General features: G+C 55.0%; 1 protein-coding gene across 2 annotated transcripts; it reads right to left on the minus strand.

The window, feature by feature from the left end:
* Window positions 1-12: 12 nt before the first annotated feature.
* Window positions 13-20,579, minus strand: MVK (mevalonate kinase). 2 transcript variants are annotated; one of them, XM_082668223.1, is made up of 11 exons: window positions 20,499-20,579; window positions 19,259-19,350; window positions 18,253-18,400; window positions 15,457-15,601; window positions 13,487-13,642; window positions 10,228-10,331; window positions 9,591-9,636; window positions 5,585-5,675; window positions 5,093-5,209; window positions 1,752-1,905; window positions 13-720 (listed from the first exon to the last, which is right to left on the minus strand). In XM_082668223.1, exons 2-11 carry the CDS (start codon window positions 19,334-19,336, stop codon window positions 569-571), a joined length of 1,191 nt encoding a protein of 396 aa, XP_082524349.1. In that variant the 5' UTR covers window positions 19,337-19,350; window positions 20,499-20,579; the 3' UTR covers window positions 13-568. The 2 variants fall into 2 exon arrangements, with proteins under 2 accessions (XP_082524349.1, XP_082524350.1); XM_082668224.1 differs by lacking the exons at window positions 19,259-19,350; window positions 20,499-20,579 and adding an exon at window positions 19,146-19,249.
* Between the last annotated feature and the right edge of the window lie 10 nt (window positions 20,580-20,589).

Consider the following 20,589-nt stretch of genomic DNA (forward strand, 5'->3'; position numbering starts at 1 on the left):
TTTTTATTCCCCCTTTGCCATCTTTTCTGCAAACCCCTTGGGTTCAGACTGGAAGAAACTGCACATCAACCCTGCCTTTGGCCAACCCTCGGGCTGCAGGGTAGAAGGCAAAGACCACCACCCGGACACCGCCTGAGGGAACCCAGTCTAGCTGGAGAGAACAGCCTGGGAAGGCTTCCTGGGGGAGGTGAGCAGAGGTGGAAAGAGGGAGAAGGCCCGCTGCTCTGGGAACCAGACCCCTGCATCTCGGATCCAAGCAGCTCTGCCAGGGAATTTGTGGGTCTGTGGGCGCTGCAGGGAGGACAGGAAAGAGGCCCTTGAGTCTCAGAGGACTCCACATGGCCCCACTGCCCGCCGGCTCCAGAGAACGTTGTAGAACACAGACATGGCTTCTGGGCCGCCTGACTCACTCTGGGGACTGGGGGGCATGGCCAGTGGGAAGGGCGTCACAGAGGGGCTGGGGGCCTCCCGGTCAGCGTCAGGAGCTGGGTGCCCACTGGCCGGCACAGAGGACAACTCTAGTGCCCAGGAAGATCGGGAAGGGGCTTCGTGGCGGGGTGGTTTCATCTCAGAGGCCATCCAGGGCTTGCCGGACAGGGGCGTCCAGGGAGGCGGCCGTGTGGACGGAGACACCAGGGGCACCGATGCTGGTTTCCCAGCAGTCAAACCCACAGCTGGTCAGCGCCTGCTTCATGGCCTCCACCTCCGGCCGCTCCAGATCTGTGGGGAGGAAGGGCAGCAGGTCACCCCTGACAACCGTCCACTCCCTTGGAGAATGTTTGTCTCCGCTCACGGCACAGGCCCAGGGGCCGGTCTTCCTGCTGGTATGCCGAGCCTGGCACCCTCCCCGGGAGGGTTGTGGATCCCGAGTCACACGGACCTGGCCTTGGCTCAGCCGTGGGGCCTCAGACAAATGACTTCCCCGCTCTGAGCCTCAGTCTCCTCATCTGGGAAAGGGGATAATAATGAGACCTACCCCTCAAGGGTCACGGTGAGGCTGGCATGGGCTACTGCAGGTGGAGAGCCTGGCACAGCGCCTGGTACACCACATACGCTCAAGAATGTTCTCCCGCCATCGTCATCGCCGCCTGAACTAGGTCCCCACAGTCAAGGTCTCCTGAAGTTAGGACACGGTGACTCCCTGAGGCCTGGGAGTCCCACTGAGGTGGAGGGGGCCTCTGTGGGCCACTGAGGGCTCATAGCAGAGCAAAGGGGAAAAGCAGGACAAGAAAAGGAAGGAGGAGGAGGCCAAGAAGGGGAGACGGAGAGAAAGGAAACCAAAAGGAGCAGTGACTCCCACCCCAGCACAGGGGCTGCTATAGGCCCGTTCCTCATCCTCGGCCCTGCTCTTTCCCCAGAGACTAAGAGGAAAGAGACCCCTTTCTTTTGTAGCAAGGTCAGTCCGCATCGTGGCCCCATCAGGAGGTGGCAGCAGGGGATGCAAGGCTGGTAGGGTTGGTGGTGACAATGTCCTGGTTACTTCTCAAGCTCGTGGGAGGCTTGGCAGGTAAGGAAGTGGTGGGAACAAGCCCGGCACCAGCCTCTCTAAATGCATTTTTCCTCCTTGAATCTAGGCAACAATCTTATATAAACTAGACTGTTAGCATCCTTATTTTACCAATGTGGCAACAAAGGCCCAGAGAGGTTAATTCACTTGACCAAGACCATATAGCAGAGCTGAGACTGTTCAGAGGCCTCTTCTTTCTCCCAAGGGAACTGCCCAGGTGGAACCCTGCCCATCCCCTGGGTACCTGGCCTGAGAAGCGTGATGCCACAGCCCCCGCCGCCCGCGCCAGTGAGCTTGCTGTGCAGTCCGTGGGCCATGGTCACCTGGCACAGCCGGTCCAGCGAGGCATGGCCCACACCAAGGGCGTTCAGATGGTGCTGGTTCATGTCGATGAGCTCCTGAGGGAGAGAGGTCTCTGTTCCTGCTTGGCCTGCCTGAGGTCGAGGTCCTGTGCCCGCCCTGTCCACGTGACAGCTGCTGGTTTGGGAACGCAAATGGCTCTGACTACCCAGCACACTGTCCCTCTCCACTGATAAAAGAACCTCTCCTTCCTGCAGGACGTCCCACGGGGCTGGGATGGAGCTGGTGGTGAGCACATGTCCCAGGCCTGGCCACAGAAGGCTCCGGCCATGGGGACTGATCAGGCTTGTGACCCCAGCTAGGCCAATGAGATCCCTCCCAGGGTTTACTCTGCCTCTTTCCTTGGAAGCTGCCAAAACTGGTTGACTTCAGAGGTAGGCCGCCAGAGTTATCTTCCCTGCACATGGTCAGAGATTACAGAGAAGATGGAGATTTCACACTAGATCTTTGGCCCCTGGATCCAGCTATGCCTGAAGCTGTCCCCTCTGGTCATGTCAGTTATAAGCCAACAAATTCCTTTTCTGCTAAAGTCTAGTTGAGATGGATTTCTGTCATTTGCAGGAAAAGAAGTCTCAAGTAATATGCCATCCTACAGCTCCGTCAGCTACCAATTTTCAGAATAAGAACAGGTTTGTAGTTCTAACAAGGTCACAAGTGGGGGAAATTGCTAAATGTTTGTTCAGGTTTCTTTGATTATGCATAATAAAATTCCTGCCCTCCTGCAGATCAAACAAGATGCAGGCTGATGAAATAACACAGCTAACAACCCTCACTGCCCAGGCGTTCCCTATTTACATTTCATTTACTCCATCGCGTCTGGCAAATCCCTTCAACATGCTGCTGGCACCCTGCTAGATGCTGAGGCTCTGAGGATGAGCTCCGGTCTGCAGGGAAGTTACAAATGTGGGATCTGGAGGCAGAGGGGCCTGGGTTTGGGTCCCAGCTCTGCCACTTCTTGGTCGTGTGTCTTGGGAAGAGGTCTTTCACTTTGAGCCTCAGTTTCCCCCCTTGTAAAGCAGGGATTGTAAGAGTATCTGCCTCATTGCTGTGAGGATGGAATGAGGTATCTTTCACATGATGTGTGGAATGGGGTAAGTGCTTGGCAAACGTCAGCTGCTGTTAGTACTTTTATGGTTGCATTACTATCATCCCCATTTTTCAAAGGGGAAAACTGAGGCTCAGAGGAGAAAGTGATTTGCCTAAGGTCACTGAGCTAGTAAGGTACTGAGCTGGCACGGGAAGCCGGGTCTGCCTGATGCGAAGCGTGCATCTACCCCGCCTCTGAGAGCACCCTTGGCATCCCTCCTGCCACCCACTTCTTGCCGTGTGCGGCTTGACAGCATGCAGCTCTGCCCCGGGGTCCTGGGAGCGCCTGTGTGCCATAAGGGTTGCCAATCACAGGGCTGTCTGCCGAGGCCCACCTGGTTCTCCTGCCTGGAGCCGTCGGGCAGGGTCGGGTCTGCCTCCCCCCCGCAGCCCGCCTCACACACCCCAGTACTTTTGACAAACGAGCAGACAGGCGTGATGGCCCGGTGGCAGCCTCGGGTGCCTTTCACCGGCCCCGAGGGCTGGATGGGAGGGAAAACTTCTGGGGGCCTCTCTCTGCGCCTGAGCACCAGGTGTCACGTTGCCAAGGCAGGTTCCAGACACCTGTCACATTCTGATCCAAAATCTGTCAAGGATCAGATGACAGGCTGTGACACAGGAGAACAGCTCGCTGGCTTGAGCGCAGAGGTGTCCGGGAGGCGAACTGCACATCTCAGCGGCTGCCGAAGCCAAAAATATACACGATGTATAATCGACGTGCTGTTCTGAGGCATTCTCCAGGGGCTCAACAGGGTGTATTTTAGGCAGCACTCCATCATTATTAATTTCCTACTCGGGAGGACTGTGTTCCCTTCCTTTCTACGTGAAAGGAATTGAGAATGAGCAGGCAAAGGCTGGGGGAACGAGGGCAAAAGCCCAGAGATGAATTAGATGGAGTCCCTACACCGGGCCTGTAGTAGATACTCATTATAAATTTGTTAGGAATTCCCTGGCGGTCCAGCAGTTAGGACTCGAGGCTTTCACTGTCGTGGCCCAGGTTCAATCCTTGGTCAGGGAACTAAGGTCCTGCAAGCTGTGCAACGAGGCCAAAAAAAAATTGTTGACTAAAGGAATAAACAAGTAAGTCGGTGACTCCCTAGCTCAGGGCCACTCACTAGTTGGAAAACCTCAGAGAAAGTCATTCTCTTTAGGTCTTGGTTTTTATATCTGTAAAAGGGTGGCAACTTATCCACTTCACAGGTAGGTTGTTGTAGGACTAAGTGAGGAATCATTTGTGAAGAGACCTGGGAGAGTAGCAGTTCCCACTCATTACAGGGGCTGCAGACTCAAATGCCTACAGTGGGACAGGAAGGCACCAGGCAAAGAGTATAGTGGCTGTGGGTAATACTTAGGGAGTGGTGGGGACTACGGAGAAATGGAGACCCCAGGGCCACTCTCAAGGGGGTCCCCTGGGCACCTCCAGCTGACCGCTGCCACACAGCTATGTCAGCTGGGGCTGCCGGATCTTCTGATTCTTGCAGGGAAGCCAGATGGCTTTTTAATGCAGTCCATTCACTGGGCCAGATGGACCGGGTCTGGGAATGAGCCTGGGCCCTCTGGCTGAGCTGGTGGCTCGTCGGGCATTGTGCTCGCGTGTTACCCACAGGGCCTCACTGCACTCTTAAGACACTCCAGTGAGGCCACGATTCGGACTTGGGCCTGAGGAAATCCAAAGCGTGAAGTCTCAACCTCTACACTAGAATTAGGCACGGGGTGGCGGCTGGAGTATTGACAGTGAGAGAATTTTAGACCATGTCTGATCCACAGCATGCAGGTGAGAAACAGTTACTGCATGAATAGATGCACTTAGCAAACATGATGGGAAAGAAGCGGCCAGGGGAGCAACTGCTCCTGGACCTATGGAGGACTGTGTCCTTACATGCATGATCCCAAACCTGGCCCGTCGTACTTAGCACATGCCAGGCACCGCCCTCAGTGCTGTCTGTGTGTTCACTTGATTATTCCGAGTCACCTGGGAAGAGGCTTCAAAAGAAGGCACGCGTGCTCACGGGTGCACACACGGGTGCCCAGGCCCGGACTCTGTGTTTTAGCTCCCAGGGATTCTGAGCGCAGATGGGGAGCCCCTGCCTGGGACAGCGCCATGGGTGAGGGACCCCGATCCTGCAGGCGGGCTCTTACCTCCAGCACGAGGTAGTGCTCTGGGGCCGGGGCCGCCGCCATCTCCCCCAGCAACCGCTCGCACTCCAGGGAAATGGCGTCTATGGAGGTCAGAAGGGGGGCCACGATCTCTGGGAACTGCAGGGAAAGGGATAGAGGGCCCATGAGGCCTGGGGGCTGGCAGACACTGGACAGCTGCTCCAGCACCAGGGCAGGGGGAGGAGGTGTCCCCAGGGCCCACACCCACCATCTAAGGAGACCCACTCTCCTTCTGGCCTGGTCCCCGCCTTGTCCAGCCACGCTTGACCCAAGCGGGGGTTCTCACTGCAAAGCCAGCACGTCTAACAATCCCTGTTCTGCCTCCCGGCAGGGGTTTGCACAGACGGCACCTTCCCAGGTCCCCTTCACCCCACCCCCCTCCACTAACCCACGAGGCAGAGGGAGGGCTTGGACACCCAAACGTGAGTGCCGTGGCCCTGCCGGGAACCCGCCCAGGAGTGGAGCCAGCGGCACCTTCAGCAGCCTGCTCCTGACGCCGGCCACCAGGGCCTTGGTGCTGCGAGGGACTTTGGTGTTGGTCAGCAGGATCTTCAGAGCTGGCGGCCTGTGGGGTGAAGAGGGTCCACAGTGAGCCCAGGACAGGGCAGCTGGGTCAGGGCTGGGGGCCTGCCTGTACTCCACCCCACCCTGACCCAGTGCAGGAAGCAGAGGCCCGGGGAGGCGACGTCAATGGCAGGCTGGAGACAGGTCCAGGGAGCATGCGTTCCTGACGCCCACCCTGGGGTGCCCACCACCGCCTACAGCTGCCTCCCTGCTTTGGCCTTTCAGCGGATGGACATTTTCCTTTGGCTTGTGACTCACTCATTCATTCATTCAACCTCGAGCGAACATGCACATGGAGGGCCTGGCATGCATGGAGTTAGAAGTTCAAAGGGTACAAGAAGGGGCTGAGGTTCTGTCCTGTGGGCCACCCCAGGGAACTGGAGAGGAGGGTGCTGGAGATTCAAAAAGAAAAAGCCACAGGACCAGGGATGGGTCATGGAGGGGGCATGGGGAAGAAGGATGCTCCAGTGGGCACAGGAACGCGAGGGGAGGGCAGCCTTATGGGAGAGTCAGGGTCCCAGCGCTCTGAGCCAGTTCTTGCCCTGCCTCGACGGTGCCCAGACCGGTGGCCCTGGTATGATACTAGGTGTGGTTAGAGGCAGTCAGTCACCCCCAGATGGGAGAACGGAGGGCCTGGGGTGGCCACGGTCAGCCGGCTCTCCAGCACGACCCCGTCGTCCTCATCTGCCCTCTGGGCTTTCTAATCTCTCCTAAAGCCACAATCCCAATTGTCCTTGTGGTTGGCTGTCTTTGGGGACTTAAGCCACTCTTTCTTGTCAATCCAACCTGCCTTTCAGAGCACTGCTCCAAGGCCAGGGCCAGAGCGTGGAGAATTTGGATGAGCTCTAGCCAGAGATAGCTGGAGACCGACAGGCCCCTGATACGTTTATTCGCTTTTCTTTTCACAGATCAAGATTGTAAAATCCAACAGGGCTGGAAAAGGCTGTCAGAAACCTGCTTGATCTCACCGCCCATAAGCCCATGAAATTAATATCGATTCTCAGCCTTGGAGACTGGCTTTTTTTTAACTTTACAAACGATGAACATTCTATTTGGCTTTTCTCTTCCCTTTAAAGACAAGCCATTCCTCAAAAGGGCAGCATTCTGGGAGGTCGCATCTTGATCCTCTCCGCAAACAATGCTTTTATTTTATTTTTTTATTGAGAAGCACCAGGCGTGGTCTGGGGTGCAAGGGCTCCTCTTTAAGCCTTTGGCGGGATTAATGTGGAGTCTGGCCTCCTGGCTTCTCAGAGAATCTGCCATCTGCTCGCCGCAGCGCCCTGTAACCAGCAGCAAAGGTCAGCCGCTCTGTCACCATCCATCGGGATGGGAGAACTTTGGGTATCACATCTTCATCTTTCTCAGAAAAAGTCCTCTGCAAACGGGCCTGATGCTAGCCCTGCGGGCCCCACAAAACTCAGGGTACTATGACATCCAATGACCACCACCTGGGGCTATGCCCTGTAAGTGATCTGGGCCTGGCTATGTCCTCAGCCTCATCTCATCTCTGCCCTCCCTTGGAGCTCACTCCACTCAGCCACGCTGGCCTCCTGGCTGCTGCTAAGCACGGCAGGAACACTCCTGCCTCAGGGCCTTTGCACGTGCGTCTCCTCCTCCAGGGACCTGCCCCGGCCTCGGCAGCTCTGCTCAAATGCCGTCTGGTTAGAGGCTTCCCTTGATCAGCCTGCCCAACTTCCCCCTTCATTTTCCGGCCCTCACTCTGCTTTATGTGTCCTAAGGCCGTGGGGATGGCCTGCCGTGCCCTTACAGAGACATCTGTCTGTGGGCTGTCCTCCCACAAAGTGGGAGTTCCATGAAGGCGGGACTTTGGGTTCCCTGCTGAGGCCCCAGCACCCAGTAGTTTTTCAGAGATATTTGTAGACTGGATGAATGAATTTGGTCAGGAAGGAGTGAATAAGCACTTGATAAATACCGTTTCTGATTTCATGCCCAGGATCCCTATTACGTAAATGAGAAGACAGAGGCCTCAGGAGAAGTGACTCACCTAAGGGCCCCCAGCAGGCAAATGGCAGAGCTGGGCTCAAACTTGAGCCTGTGGACCCCAGAGAATCTGCCACCACCCCGCCACCACCACCGGTCACTGTGCACACCTTGGGGCCTCTCCCCACGCCTCCGCATGCCTGGGAAACCCTCCAGCGCTCAGCTCTTAATTCCCCCCAGAGGCCATGCATGTGCCTGGCCACATCTGCATTGATCTTCTGTCCCCAGGGCCCAGTTCAGGGCTTAGGATACAACAGGCTCACAGGGAACAGAGTGAATGACCTGCCCCTGCCCTGAGAAGGACTCCCCAGGTCTGCAGCCTGCCTATGACTGTCATCCCCAGTGGCTTCAGAACCCCGAGGACACCTGTGTGCCGAGGATCACAGCCATGACTGCCTCCTCCAAAAGCCCGTGGGCTGAGGGCAGGCACGGGCCCACAGACCTCTGCATCCCGCCTTCGCTCCTGCTCTCACTGCACGTGGATTCGGTCCACCTGGCAGGGCCAGCTGCCACCTGGGCACAAGGCCGCCCTGCCATCGCTTCCTCAAGCAGCCGGAGGAAGCTGTTCCGAGCTCCTAAATGGTTCCGCTCCCTCCTTTGTGTGGAGCAGTGGCTGTCACCCAGAGGCTCTTGCCCTCCAGGGGACAGGTGGCAATGTCTGGAGCTATCTTTGATTGTCACACTGGGAGACAGGGGAGGTGCTATGGGTATCCGGTGGGCAGAGCCCAGGGATGCTACTAAACATCCCACGCTGCACAGGACCACCCCCACTGCAAGGAATTCTCCAGCCCCAAATGTCCGCAGTGCTGAGGCTAAAGAAACGCTGATGTGGGGCCTCAGAAAGGCAGGCTTGGCTCCCAGAAGCTGACAGAGCAGGGGTGGGGAGATGCCAGAGGTGCAGGCAGGAGTCCGCACCATGGCCTGCCAGGTCACTGAGCCTCAAATGGAGTGGCCCAGCTGGCAGAGGCAGAGGGCCAGGACCTGCTGTCCAGCTGCCAAGAAGACCACCCTGGCTGCAGAAGGTGACAGGGAGCCCTGGGACCCTCAGAGTGTGGAAAGGTGCCCTGAGGCGGCAGAGCACCCTGGGACAACCACTGCCCCCCCACAACTTGATGGAGGGCTCAGGGAAGAGCCAGGAGGCATCTGCTCCTGCTGGCCATGAGCTTCACTCCTGCCGCTGACGTTTCCACACTGAGTGCAAACAGAACAAAGGGTGTTGGAATTTAATACGCATGTCTGTAATTCCAAGGCTTCCGGCGGGAAGGCGGAAGGAAATATAAAACAAGCTGAAAGTTGCTAAATGCCCCGTCCACTCGGACTCCCATGCCGTCACTATAGCAACTCCCACGTTGTCTTCTGGTGGCTTGTGTGTGTATGTCTGTCCCTAACCGCCCAGAACTATGTCCGAGATTCATCTTTATATCCCTAGGCCCTAATGCAGTGTCATCTGGAACACAGGAAGGTATCACTTCTTGTCTACTGAACAAATGGACGGATGAACAGGTAACTGAACGGATGAACAGGTAACTGAATGAAGGTCTGGGGCAACAGCCACTTCCTGGAAGTGGAATGGCGCAGCCTCGCATGACCTCCCCCTCTGATCTCTCGGCAATTTAAGAGGTAAAGTGGGGAATTCTCTGGCGGTCCGGTGGTTAGGACTCTGCACTCTCGCTGCTGTGGGCCACGGTTCAATCCTCCCTGGTCAGGGAACTAAGATCCCACAAGCCATGCAGCGCAGCCAAAAAAAAAAACAGCTAAAGTGGAGAGGAAAGAGCAGGCTTCCTCGCGGCCCACGCCCTGTGGGACCACACAGGGGAGGGGATGCCCAGGGGCACATGCCCCTCACTCCTTCCCAAAGAAATGGGGCTCCCCCCTTCCCTGCCAGACGCGGAAGCTGCGGCTCCCCCAGAATTACCTATTTAAGGATGAAATCTTCCCTTGCTGGTATCGGAGCGCTCCTCCTAAAGAGAAGAAAGAGTGGGTCAGAGTCGTAGGAAAAGCTCCGTACCTGTGCCTCTTGGGAAAGGGGCTGGGTTTGGGGTAGGGGTAGAGTGTCACCGTAACTAGACTCAACCCCATAACTAGGCACCTCAGCTTCAGGCAGCAAAGGCCCAGGAGGGCGCGAAGGCGCTCTGCACCCAGGACTTGGGGTCCCTCCCTTACATGCAGGCATCCAGCTTCCCTCCGATGGGCTGCACGGCGATGGGGTGGAGGTGGGACTACAGCAGGCGTTCTCACCGGAGGGGAGCCCAGCTGGCGTGGTCTGCAGACCCCACAGCAATGGTTCCACAGCTTCACCATCTGGACCCCTGGGGCTGGGGGTCCCACTGAAACCGTAGCTTCCCAGGCCCCGGCCCACCTCCCAAGATTTGGATCCAGGACATGTGAGGCCCTGAGACGTCCCCCGTTCCCCTCCCACCAGGAAAATACCATCTTCCTCAGAATCCACTGATGCTGCTCACCCCAAACCCACAGAGCCTGGGCAGCTACGCTTGTCATAAGAATTTCTAAAGGACTAAAAATAAAGAACACAGACCCGAGGCAGCACCTACCCCAGGTGCTGACGGCGTTGTCCACTCCGGAGGGGTTCCCATGAATCACCCTCTCCCCCTGGAAGGCCCACTTGTTAATTAGTTCCAAGCTCTCCTCAGTCCACCTGAAGGAGACACAGAGATTTGTCTTTACTGTCCATGGTGGTGAAGAGGGGGCTGGGGGTCACCGAGGGAAGCAGAGGGCAGGGGTCACAGGCTGGGCTTGCTGGAGACCAAAAGGCAAAGGGGCTTGGGCCCCCGAACTCAGAAAGAAGAGAAAAATAAACAATTCTGAACCTCTCCGGCTAAAGAGCACGCCCTAAAGCATGCCTTTTCGCCTGCTACAGCGAAAAGAGCCAAGGCTTTGAGTTCACGGGATCCTGCTTTTTGCCTCTTACGAGCTGAGTGACCCTGGGCCCCTTGCCTGCCCTCTCTGAGCCTCACTCTTCTCTGTAGGATGGTAACTCCTCCCTCCTCACAGGCTCAGCGCAGGGGTGTGGAATGTGGGTCATCTCTGGATCCCTCCCCAGTCCGTGGCCACAGTGCCTCCCCAGAAGGGATGCGGACTCAATGACGGTTTAAGTGAACAGACCCAAAACATGTGAGTATCGAACGAGGGCGAGTGCTCAGCCCCACTGCCCCACCTTCTCTCTCAGCTCGTTTCCTTTCTGTCGAGTCCCTGCCCCGTGAAACGGCAGAAGCCACTGGGGCTTGTGTAGCTGAGCTGGGAATCAAGCAGGGAGCTGGGGTGAACCCCATCCCGCCGCTGACTCACTGGGCGTCCCTGAGCAACTGCGTCACCTCCGACCCTCAGTGTTCTCATCTGGGAAATAGGGATAAAAATGTCTACCTCACAGAGGATTTTGTGGGATGGAAAAACACACAGGTGCTTTGTAAAATGCCCAGGGGAGAGTATGTGCTCTGGAAAAAGAGGCCACCTGGGATCACAGCACCTGGAGTCACTCCAAGCCTGGTCCACCCACTCCTTTGCTGTGGAGCCTTGGGCAAGTCAATCACCCCCTCTGAGTCTCTTTCCTCATCTGTCAGATGAGGATTTTAGGGACCTGAGACTCACACAGTGGTTGTGAGGCTATGACTCATAGTGAGTTAACACTGCTCAAAGCTACTGATTACCCAGGGCCAAGCACTGCGCTAAAGGCTTTCTCTAATGGACCATCTGTAATGCTCACAATCACAATAACTCAAAAGGGAAAGTACAATTACCATCCCCTTTCTTACAGCAGAGGACACCGAGATTCAGATCACAGTACCACTCACTGCCTGAGCTCGTTAACTACTGACCTTTTTGGTGCTGACGAGACTCACTCACTTGTCCAATATTTATTGAGCATCTACTATGTACCTGTGACTAAGCCCACACAGACGTGGTCCTTAACTGCTTGCAGCTTGGAGTCTAATACACAGCAGATGTCAGGAAGCCACCAGAACTTAACTACAGCCTCTGGGAAGTGCGATGCCGGCTGGACGGGGCACACCCTGTTCTGAATGGAGGGGCTGAGGGACAAGGTGGGTCAGTGAGGCAAGACATAGCGGGAGAGCAGTCCAGCCCGAGGCTGTGTAGCCCGTGTTACTCCTGGAACTGGACAAGAACTGGCCCTTTCCAGGACCGAAAAGTGAGCGAGCAAGCCAGCAAGGTGGGGAAGGGGTAGCTGAACATAGCCCAGGGCCTGGCCCACTCTGCAAACTCGAGCCTTCCTTCCGACTGGGAAATGCTGGGGGGCAGGGCGGGTGGGTCTGCTCTCTTCACAGCTTCTGAGAAGGAATGATGGGTCTTCAGGGGAGGTGGGAGAACTGGGTGGAAGGAAGCAGCACGAGAAAGACCACACCCCCGTGCACATTGGACACTGGCTCACCCACAGGCGTGTACATGCACGCACGCACACAAAACCACCCATATCCTTTGAAAGGCAGAGCCAGTTGGCAGGCCTGTGGGCAGGTGTCTATTTGGGACACCCAGGGCAACACGGCCTTCACTGCTCTGGGCTAGAAGCAGTGATCAGCACACAGTAATGAGCGGCTGTCTTGAAGCCTCCTTCCTGAGTCACCATCTTATCTCGGGATCAGCACATGTCAAGACTGGAAGCTCCCCCCACCCAAGGGATCATAGGTGCTGCCCCTCACTTTCAGATGAGGAAATGGAGCCCCAGAGAGAAGCCAGTTAACCGGCAAACCTGAGATTCCTGAAAACCATTCCGGAGAATAGCTGCCTCACATCCCCCGCAGGTGCAATCATTACGGGCTCATTACCTGCCGAATGCTTCCCACGGCCACCTCCGCGGGCCCCTCCCCCCCCAGCCCCGCCCCAGCCTCTCTCCAGCACACGCCCTTCGGAGCAGCCCTGGGGAATTTGGACCGGGAATCACATCAACAGTCCCACACACCTGCTGTGGCCACCGGGACCAAAGCGACCTCCGGGCTTAGCCAGCAGAGCCCCTGACAGCACAGCTGGGCCCACATGGCTGGTACATAAGGCCCCCCAGCGGGAGGGCTCCCCGGACATGGCTGGTACATAAGGCCCCCCAGCGGGAGGGCTCCCCGGAGCCATGAGGGCCCAGGGCAGGTGTCACCAAGAAGCTGCCAGGCTGGATGCTGGGGCCTCATCCCCAACTCCCAGGGCAAACTGCATTGTCTGCGCTAGGGCCGGTTTCTCAAGTTTCCCCAAGTAACAGAAACAGTCCACCGGCAGCCCTGTCTGGACAAGCCTCAGTGACTTACAATAAGCCGCGGAGGAGACGCTGCGACCTTGCGGGTCGAGGACCCGCGGGAGGGGAGACGCCCTGACCTGACGGACACTCCTATGTTTATTTCTCAGCACGTTACACTGCTTTTCATAACCATTTGGTACCAGCTGGCAACACCCGCCGGGTATCCGTATCGACATTTACAGCCTCACTGAGTGAGGCTCCCAGGGTGGGGTGGGGGGGCAGCAGGCTGGCCAAGGTCCCTCAGCGAGTCGATGGCAGGGGCGGCCCGATGGCTCCTCTGATCCATTGCCCTCTACATCTGGGCTCAGTCTCTTTCTACCAAATCACGGGCACCTGAACTCAAAGGAGGCAAGGAGGGGTGGCGGGTTGGGGGCAAAGAGCTCAGGCTCTGGATTCAGACCGCTGGGTCCAGATCTAGCTCTGCCATCACTAGCTGTGTGGCCGCCCTGTCCCCCAGTGTCCTCAGCTGTAACGTGGCCAAGGGACACCTCTCTCCTCTTGGTGCAGGGTGCGGAGCCCAGGAAGGACAAGGAGTGAGGCAAGGGCCTGATTACCTGCTGGTGGCCTCGCCATCCTTCAGTGGGTTTGGGATCTCCTTGCACGCAGTCAGGAGGGCAGCCGCCAAACACACGGAGTAGGCGGCACTGGAGCCGAGGCCGGCCCCGGTGGGCAGCTCCGACCACACGGCAATGTCCAGGCTGGGCAGGGCTCTGAAACACAGCAGGCAGCAGAGCGTGACTCTCCTGAAGGGCTGTGAGGGGCCAGCGCTGAACTGGCGGCCCAGACCCTGAACTGGACACGGGCAGGGCCTGACTCTTAATTGTCTGGACCAGTTTTCTGACCTCGGGGAGATCTCCCAACCCCAAAGGCACCCCTGTTGGATGGCAGGAACTCATGGCGAATCAGACAACTTGAAAATAGGGAGAGGGTCGTTTAAGTCACTATGTTGTTGTCCAACCAGAGCTCTTCCTAAAAGTGCCTCGCGATCCACCGACCGACCATTCCTGTAAACTCCTTCCTGCTCCCCACACAAGCAAGGCTCTTTCAATGCCCTGCCCTCAGCATAGGCTGGTCCCTCTGCCCAGGACAGCTCTGCACCCCTTTTTCCCCCAGGGGAATTCCTACCCATCCTGCAAGACCGTCCTCAAATGATCCCCCTGGGCGCTGATACTGTGTTCATGGGATGCCTCTCCTGCCGGACAGCGTTTCCCAGCCGCGTGTAACACAGGCCTGCTCTGGATCAGCAGAGAGTTCCCAATCGCTGCGCCTTACCTCTACTTCCCCTCAGCAAGAACCGTCAGACGTCAGGTTCTATCATTTCCATTAAGCACTCTTCCCGTTTTCCAAATATAACATTATAAGACTGAATCTGCCTTTTCAAACTGCACATGCCCACCCCACCCACATCAGATTCTGGAATGTGTCCCCCGCCCTCACCCCAGAAAGGGACACGCCCCTCTCAAGGTGAAAACCCCGGCATTGGACTGCAAGTGTCAAGACGCGATTGAATGCGTCTGCAGCGCAGCGCCCGGGCCCAGTGGCCGCTTAGCCAGCGTCTGCTGCACGAGTGAAGGGCTGCGCCCTGAGGCTTTCCCTTCAGGTTCTGGACCACCGCACTGTGTGCCAGTTACAGTGCTAGGCCCATTTCATGTATAATGTTTCTAATCCTCTGATAGTTTTTCTGAGGAAGGTGATAATGATAATAGCTAACATTTATCAAGCTACGTGCCAGGCTCTGAATCAAACACTTTAAGTAAATGAACTCATTTAACTTCACAGGAACCCTACGAGGTAGGTGCTATTACCACCCCCATCTTACAGATGAGGAAACTGAGGCTCAGGAAGGGTAAGAACCTCACAAAAGCTAGTAAATTGTCGCGCTGGGGTGTGAACCAACACCGTCTGACCCTCAGCCCGTGCCCTCTGTCACCATGTGATACCACCTCAGCAGGAATGTCCCCCTCTAGGAGCCGGCTTTCCCGAGAGAGGAGACAACCCAGATCTTATCATAACACAGGCTTCACTCTGCTAATCACGGAGTTCCCCTGGAGCCTGTGGGATGTGGAACAAGGGTGCCTCTCTGGGCATGGCTTGAAGAAGATACACTGTGGATCTGAGAATGGAATCTGGCTTTGGTTGAATCGAAGAGGCCAGAGGAGGCAGTGTGGGGTTAAAAAGGCAGGCGCCGACACTGAAGGGAACTAAGTTGATTTCCCAGCTCTCACCACTTACTAAGTAGCTGTGTGGCCCTGAATGTCTCTATCTCTCTTGGTCCCAGTTTCTCCCTGTGCAAAATGAGGAGAGTGTCCTTCTCGTGGGGTTGCCATGAATACTGAAAGCAGACCTGAAAGCAGACCATACATGTAGGGTCTAGCACGGCTCCTGGCACGCGGCGAGGACAGCTGCTGTTATTCAGAGCCTGGGAAGGAGCCTGTGCATCGTCCAGCAGCCAAAACTACCACCACCCTGGCTCAGTTTCCGGGGCAGGCTGCACCCGGACTCCCTGCCCCGACCGCACACACACCTCTGACTCTGGCAGATGGACAGGTACAAGTAAAGGAAGGACAGCACAGCCAGGTGCTCGTGGTCGGCACAGTCCTCGGGGAAGCCCGCCACCTCCTTCAGCTTCTCCATTTGCTCCGGGGTGAGTGCTGTGACGTCACCTTGCTCTGTCACATGGGCAAACAAGTGCAAGCGGGTGGGTGAGAGGGCCTCGGGGCTTTTATAGACACCAGAATACGAAAGGCCGAGCAATCACGGGAGTCAGCATCTGGATGGACATGGACTCAGGGTCCAGCACCACAGCTGAGGGTGTCAGGGGACTGCAGGCTTGGGAGGCAGGCAGACTTGGGTTTGGGCCCTGATTGTGCCAGTTACTGTGACCTTGAGTAGGTGACTTAATCTATTTGCACCTCAGTTTCCCTCCTTGGTAAACAGAGATAACAGCAGTACATCCTCCCAGGGTTGTTTAAATAAGGTACAGGGTATCCTTAGCACTGCTCCTGGCATACAGTAAGGGCTTAATTGCTAGTAGTTTTCAAATACACACAAGCACACACGCGCACAATCAAAGGCCTAGGACTGCACTCCACGGTACAAAACCAAAACCAAAGGCAGTATTATTTCCCTCTCCCAAAACATAATTAGTGAGAACAGGACACACACATAAAACCAGGACACATAAATGCCCCAATGTTCACTATGTTTAGGACTATTAGGAGGGAACAAAAAACACTGGAAGAAAAATGTGGCAGACCCTGGCAACCTAGTAGAAAACTTGACACCAAAAAGTTCAGATCCCCTTTGTCTCCTTGGAGAAGTAGCCTAATGAGCCCTCGCGAACGACTACACTCCATATCACAGCCTCCACCCACCTCCCACCCTGTGGGATCATCATAGCAACCCTCCCAGGCATCATGACTCTGCTCACAGGGCCTCAGAGAGGTAAGTGACCCTCCCAGGCTCACACAGGGAGTCTCAGACAGGTGGTCTGAGACGTGTGCCACTATACCTGGCTGCTCAATCCGTGCTACTGACATACAAAAGTAGCAGCCAGTTCTCACGGAACGTTTCCGGCCAGGCTGAGTGGCCTGGGGTAGCACGGAGAGCAAGGGCCAGGTTGCTCCAAAGTAGTGACTCTGAATTGAGGCTGTCCCTGCAATCACCCAAGTACACACGCCGGGCCACCTACCACCACCACCGATTCTCAATAGGAGAGGGGCAGGGCCAGGAAGCCATCTGTACTGTTACAACAACAACAAAAACCTCCCCCGGGGATCTCAAGGCAGAACTGAGGCTTGCTTGAAATTGTGGGTTTTCAACTCTTCCTTCATCTCCCTGCAGGGTTTGGGAGTGGCTGAGTGACTAGCTGTGGACTGATTCTCATGGGGTACAGGGAACCGTCTGGAAAAGGCTCCTAGAGCTTCCCTGGTGGCACAGTGGTTAAGAATTCACCTGCCAACACAGGGGACACGGGTTCGAGCCCTGGTCTGGGAGGATCCCACATGCCGCGGAGCAACTAAGCCCGTGTACCACAACTACTGAGCCTGCGCTCTAGAGCCCGCAAGCCACAACTAAGGAAGCCAGAGTGCCTAGAGCCCGTGCTCCGCAACAAGAGAAGCCACCGCAACGAGAAGCCCGCGCGCCGCAATCAGGAGCAGCCCCCGCTCGCCGCAACTAGAGAAAGCCCGCGCACAGCAACGAAGACCCAACGTAGCCAAATATAATTAATTAATTAATTAATTAATTTTTAAAAAAGAAAGGCCCCTGGAGGAGTTTCACTTGCCCCATCCTGGCTGGGAGACACTGTTCCAAAGGATGAGGTGTCAGCCCAGACAGGAGGCACTGAGAGCGAAGAACACACCGCAGCTTTGCTGCAGACAGCCACTCCGCTGATGAACGAACTGTGTCTGCTCAGGAGTGGACAAAACAGTCCCAACACTAGCAAAAATGAGCACGGAGGCCTTTATTTATTGGCATGGGAAGAGAGCCCCAATATCTTGAAGAAGGCAAAAATCCCACACGCTTCTAAGAAGTTTATACGGAAAAAAAAAATAGAAGAAAAAGAAAACAGAAAAAGAAAGAAACAAAAAGAAGGAAAAAGAAAGAGAAAAGAAAAAAAAAGTTTATGTGGCTTGATCTAATTTTGTGTAAAAAACAAGCTCTCTCCCGATCTCAATCAATCAAACTACTAGTCTACAGGAAATTACCCAGAAGGATGAACACCAAAATGCTTAGCGTTGTCTTGCGGGGGGTGGACTGGGAGGCAGTGATAATTGGGGATATTTTTTCCTGGCAACATCTCTCAGCATTGACCGTATTTTCCAGTAACATAAGTTACTTTTATTTTTAACGATCTTCAATCACACAAAACACCAAAACATTCTCTTTGTTAAAACAACATTGTAGAAGGGAGGTTCCCTTTGTCCACTCCCCGACCGAAGGACCCTCCAAGACATAACTAATCACCATTGTCAGTGGATACATATCTTCCCAGGCCTCTTCTCTGCGTTTACATACCCACTGATACTTAATCTATATGTGCTGTTTTGCATCTTGTGTTTTTTCACTCAACAGTAGGCCCTGATGACCTGTCCCAACGGTTCACATAGACCCAGTGCATCACTTTATGCTTTTAAATTTAAAAAATATTGATAAATAAGTGAAGCTATTTTTGTGGGGACAGGAGAGAAAACACCCCCAGAGTGGCTGGCTTTTGGTCCCTTGGGGACAGCCTGGGCTGACAGCCCAGCTGTCCTCCTTCCCCTTCTCTTTGGGGCCCAGGCTCTTCCCGCACCTGGTTCCTGCTCCCTGCACTTACTCAGAAAGCTGGTGTCCAGCATCTGAAGCTTGGCCACATCCCAGACCCGCTGGATGCCAATGTTGGGTAAGTTGAGGCCCACTTTCCCATTGCTGTGGGGCTGAAGCCGGAGGAATGTTCTCAAGTTCAAGGCCACAGCCAGTGCTACCTATAGAATGAAGGGCACAAGCAGTTAGCCTGAGCGTGGTTGGCAACAAGCATGGCTCCTGTCTTAGGAAAAAGGGGCCCTTGTCAATGAGCCGAGAAGAGAGGGCAAATACAAGCACACAGGCTACTCTCACCTATGCCCTTGGCAGACACTGCTAATCAACCTTGGCACCCTCTCCCACGCGCCTAGGCACAGCCACTACCAGTCAATCAGGAGTTAATACCTACTTATATTTGCCCTCCCCACGTAAAACTTCACACGTTCTCAACACCAAGGAATGGCTTCCCCATAATCACCATGCTTTCAAAGATAAATATAAGTTAAAAATATGAAAAACGACAGCTTGAAAGAGTGGAAAAAGCATGGCTTTGGGTTCAAGCAGACTTAGGTTCACTCCTAGCTCTACCGAGGTGTACGGGACCTTGATCAAGTTACCAATCCCCTCCTAAGTCCCAGCTTCCACGTCTGCAAAATAGGATAATAAAAGTTTAACATCAGAGGGTAGTTGTAAGAGGTAAATGAGACAATGCATGTCTCAGGCTCCTTTGCAGAATCCTACTCATTTTCCCCAGAGTTTAGTCCTTAAAACTCTTCTCTTCTCCACCGAAGCTCACTTCCTAAGTGGCCTCATTCCACCCACGGGGCTTTCCATGTCACCTTTTTGCTCTCTTACTGGGTGGGCCAGAGAAGCCCTTCAGAGGGCCTAAGACCTGTCTTTTCTTTGCCCAGCTGGGGAGAAACTGACCTCCTCTCTGATGTACTCCCAAGCTATGCTTCAAGGCTTCCTTTCAGCTTCTTTTAAGGTTAGCATCAGGGAGAAGCAGTTCCTAATCCTCAGAGGCTCAGGGGGCCTTGTACCTTGCCATGGACCACGGCATGCTCTCCATGAAGGATGACTTTCCCTGGAGCAGACACTAGCAGGACTTCTGACAACATGGCTCCTGGGAGTCCTGAAAAGGAAAGCCAGAAAGAGGATGGAAGGTCCCCAGAACTTAGAAAATGCCTAGTTCAAGCTCACCATTATAATAAAAAAGGCAGCTACCATCAGCATTTGTTATGTGCCCAAAAAAGCAGTGCAGGGTAGCAGTCAGCTAGACACATCAAATAGATCTGGGTTCAAATCCAGCTCTTCCACTCCCCAGTGATATCATCTTAGCTAACTCACTCAAATAGCTATGAACCTCAAAAGTTACACTGGGGGGCTTTCCTGGTGGCACAGTGGTTGAGAGTCTGCCTGCCGATGCAGGGGACGCGGGTTCGTGCCCCAGTCCGGGAGGATCCCACATGCCGCGGAGCGGCTGGGCCCGTGGGCAATGGCCGCTGAGCCTGCGCGTCCGGAGCCTGTGCTCCGCAACGGGAGAGGCCACAGCGGTGAGAGGCCCGCGTACCGCAAAAAAAAAAAAAAAAAAAGTTACACGGGGACAATAACTGTACTTACCTCAATGGGTTTTGAGAAGATTAAATTAAATAATGCAAGGGAAACACTTATGGTCTGGCACACCATAATCACTCAAATACTCATAGTTACTTATTAATGGCTCTGTTCTTGGTTCCAGCTTTTATTATTACTACTATTAAAGATAGAAATTTAAATGAAATCATGAACCGGAAGGAACCTTTTCCTGGACATTTAGGCTGTTTCTAACGTTTCACAATTACAAACAGGGTGCAGAAAACAGCTGTTATACTTTTTTTTTTTTTTTGCACACTTAAGTCAGGCTCTCTACAAGACAGAGTCCTAGAAAGTGACTTGTTGGGCGTACGTGTGCGCGTTTTAGATTTTTATAAATAATGCAAAACTACCATCCATTTAAGGGTTTACCTCAATAGCGTGAGACCAGAACCGCACTATGCGCTAAGTATATACTACAGTGATTCCTGTTTCTTAGCGGGGGAAACTCAGGCTCGGAGTGGGGGGGGCCTATCGCTTGTCCGAAACTCCAAATCCGGTCTGTCAGATTCCAGGTTGCCGGCTCGTCAGGACGGATTCTCAGAGTTGGGGAAACTAAGCCAGAGAAGCCGGGAGCCCGGTCCAGGGTCGTCCTGGGTCTCGGCCTCGGACTTCGCGCCACCCTGTCCCGGGACCCCGACCTCTCACCTGTCGCCACAGGGGTTCTGCTTCCGAGCTAGAGCCGCTCCGGGACTCCATCCCCAAGCTCGCGGGCGGCGGGGGGAAGAGGCCTCTTCCT

This window comes from Grampus griseus, assembly GCF_964374135.1.
Source record: "Grampus griseus genome assembly, chromosome: 12".
NCBI classification, from domain to species: domain Eukaryota; kingdom Metazoa; phylum Chordata; class Mammalia; order Artiodactyla; family Delphinidae; genus Grampus; species Grampus griseus.

What these genes read in the sequence shown, in the direction of transcription:
- MVK (XM_082668223.1), bottom strand. Translation starts at nt 19,336, where the DNA reads ATGTTGTCAGAAGTCCTGCTAGTGTCTGCTCCAGGGAAAGTCATCCTT. An exon ending in GCTGGACACCAGCTTTCTGA is followed by an intron (nt 15,602 to 18,252) that starts GTAAGTGCAGGG and finishes CCCATGTGACAG; the next exon opens with AGCAAGGTGACGTCACAGCA. An exon ending in TCCATCTGCCAGAGTCAGAG is followed by an intron (nt 13,643 to 15,456) that starts GTGTGTGTGCGG and finishes GCTGTGTTTCAG; the next exon opens with AGCCCTGCCCAGCCTGGACA.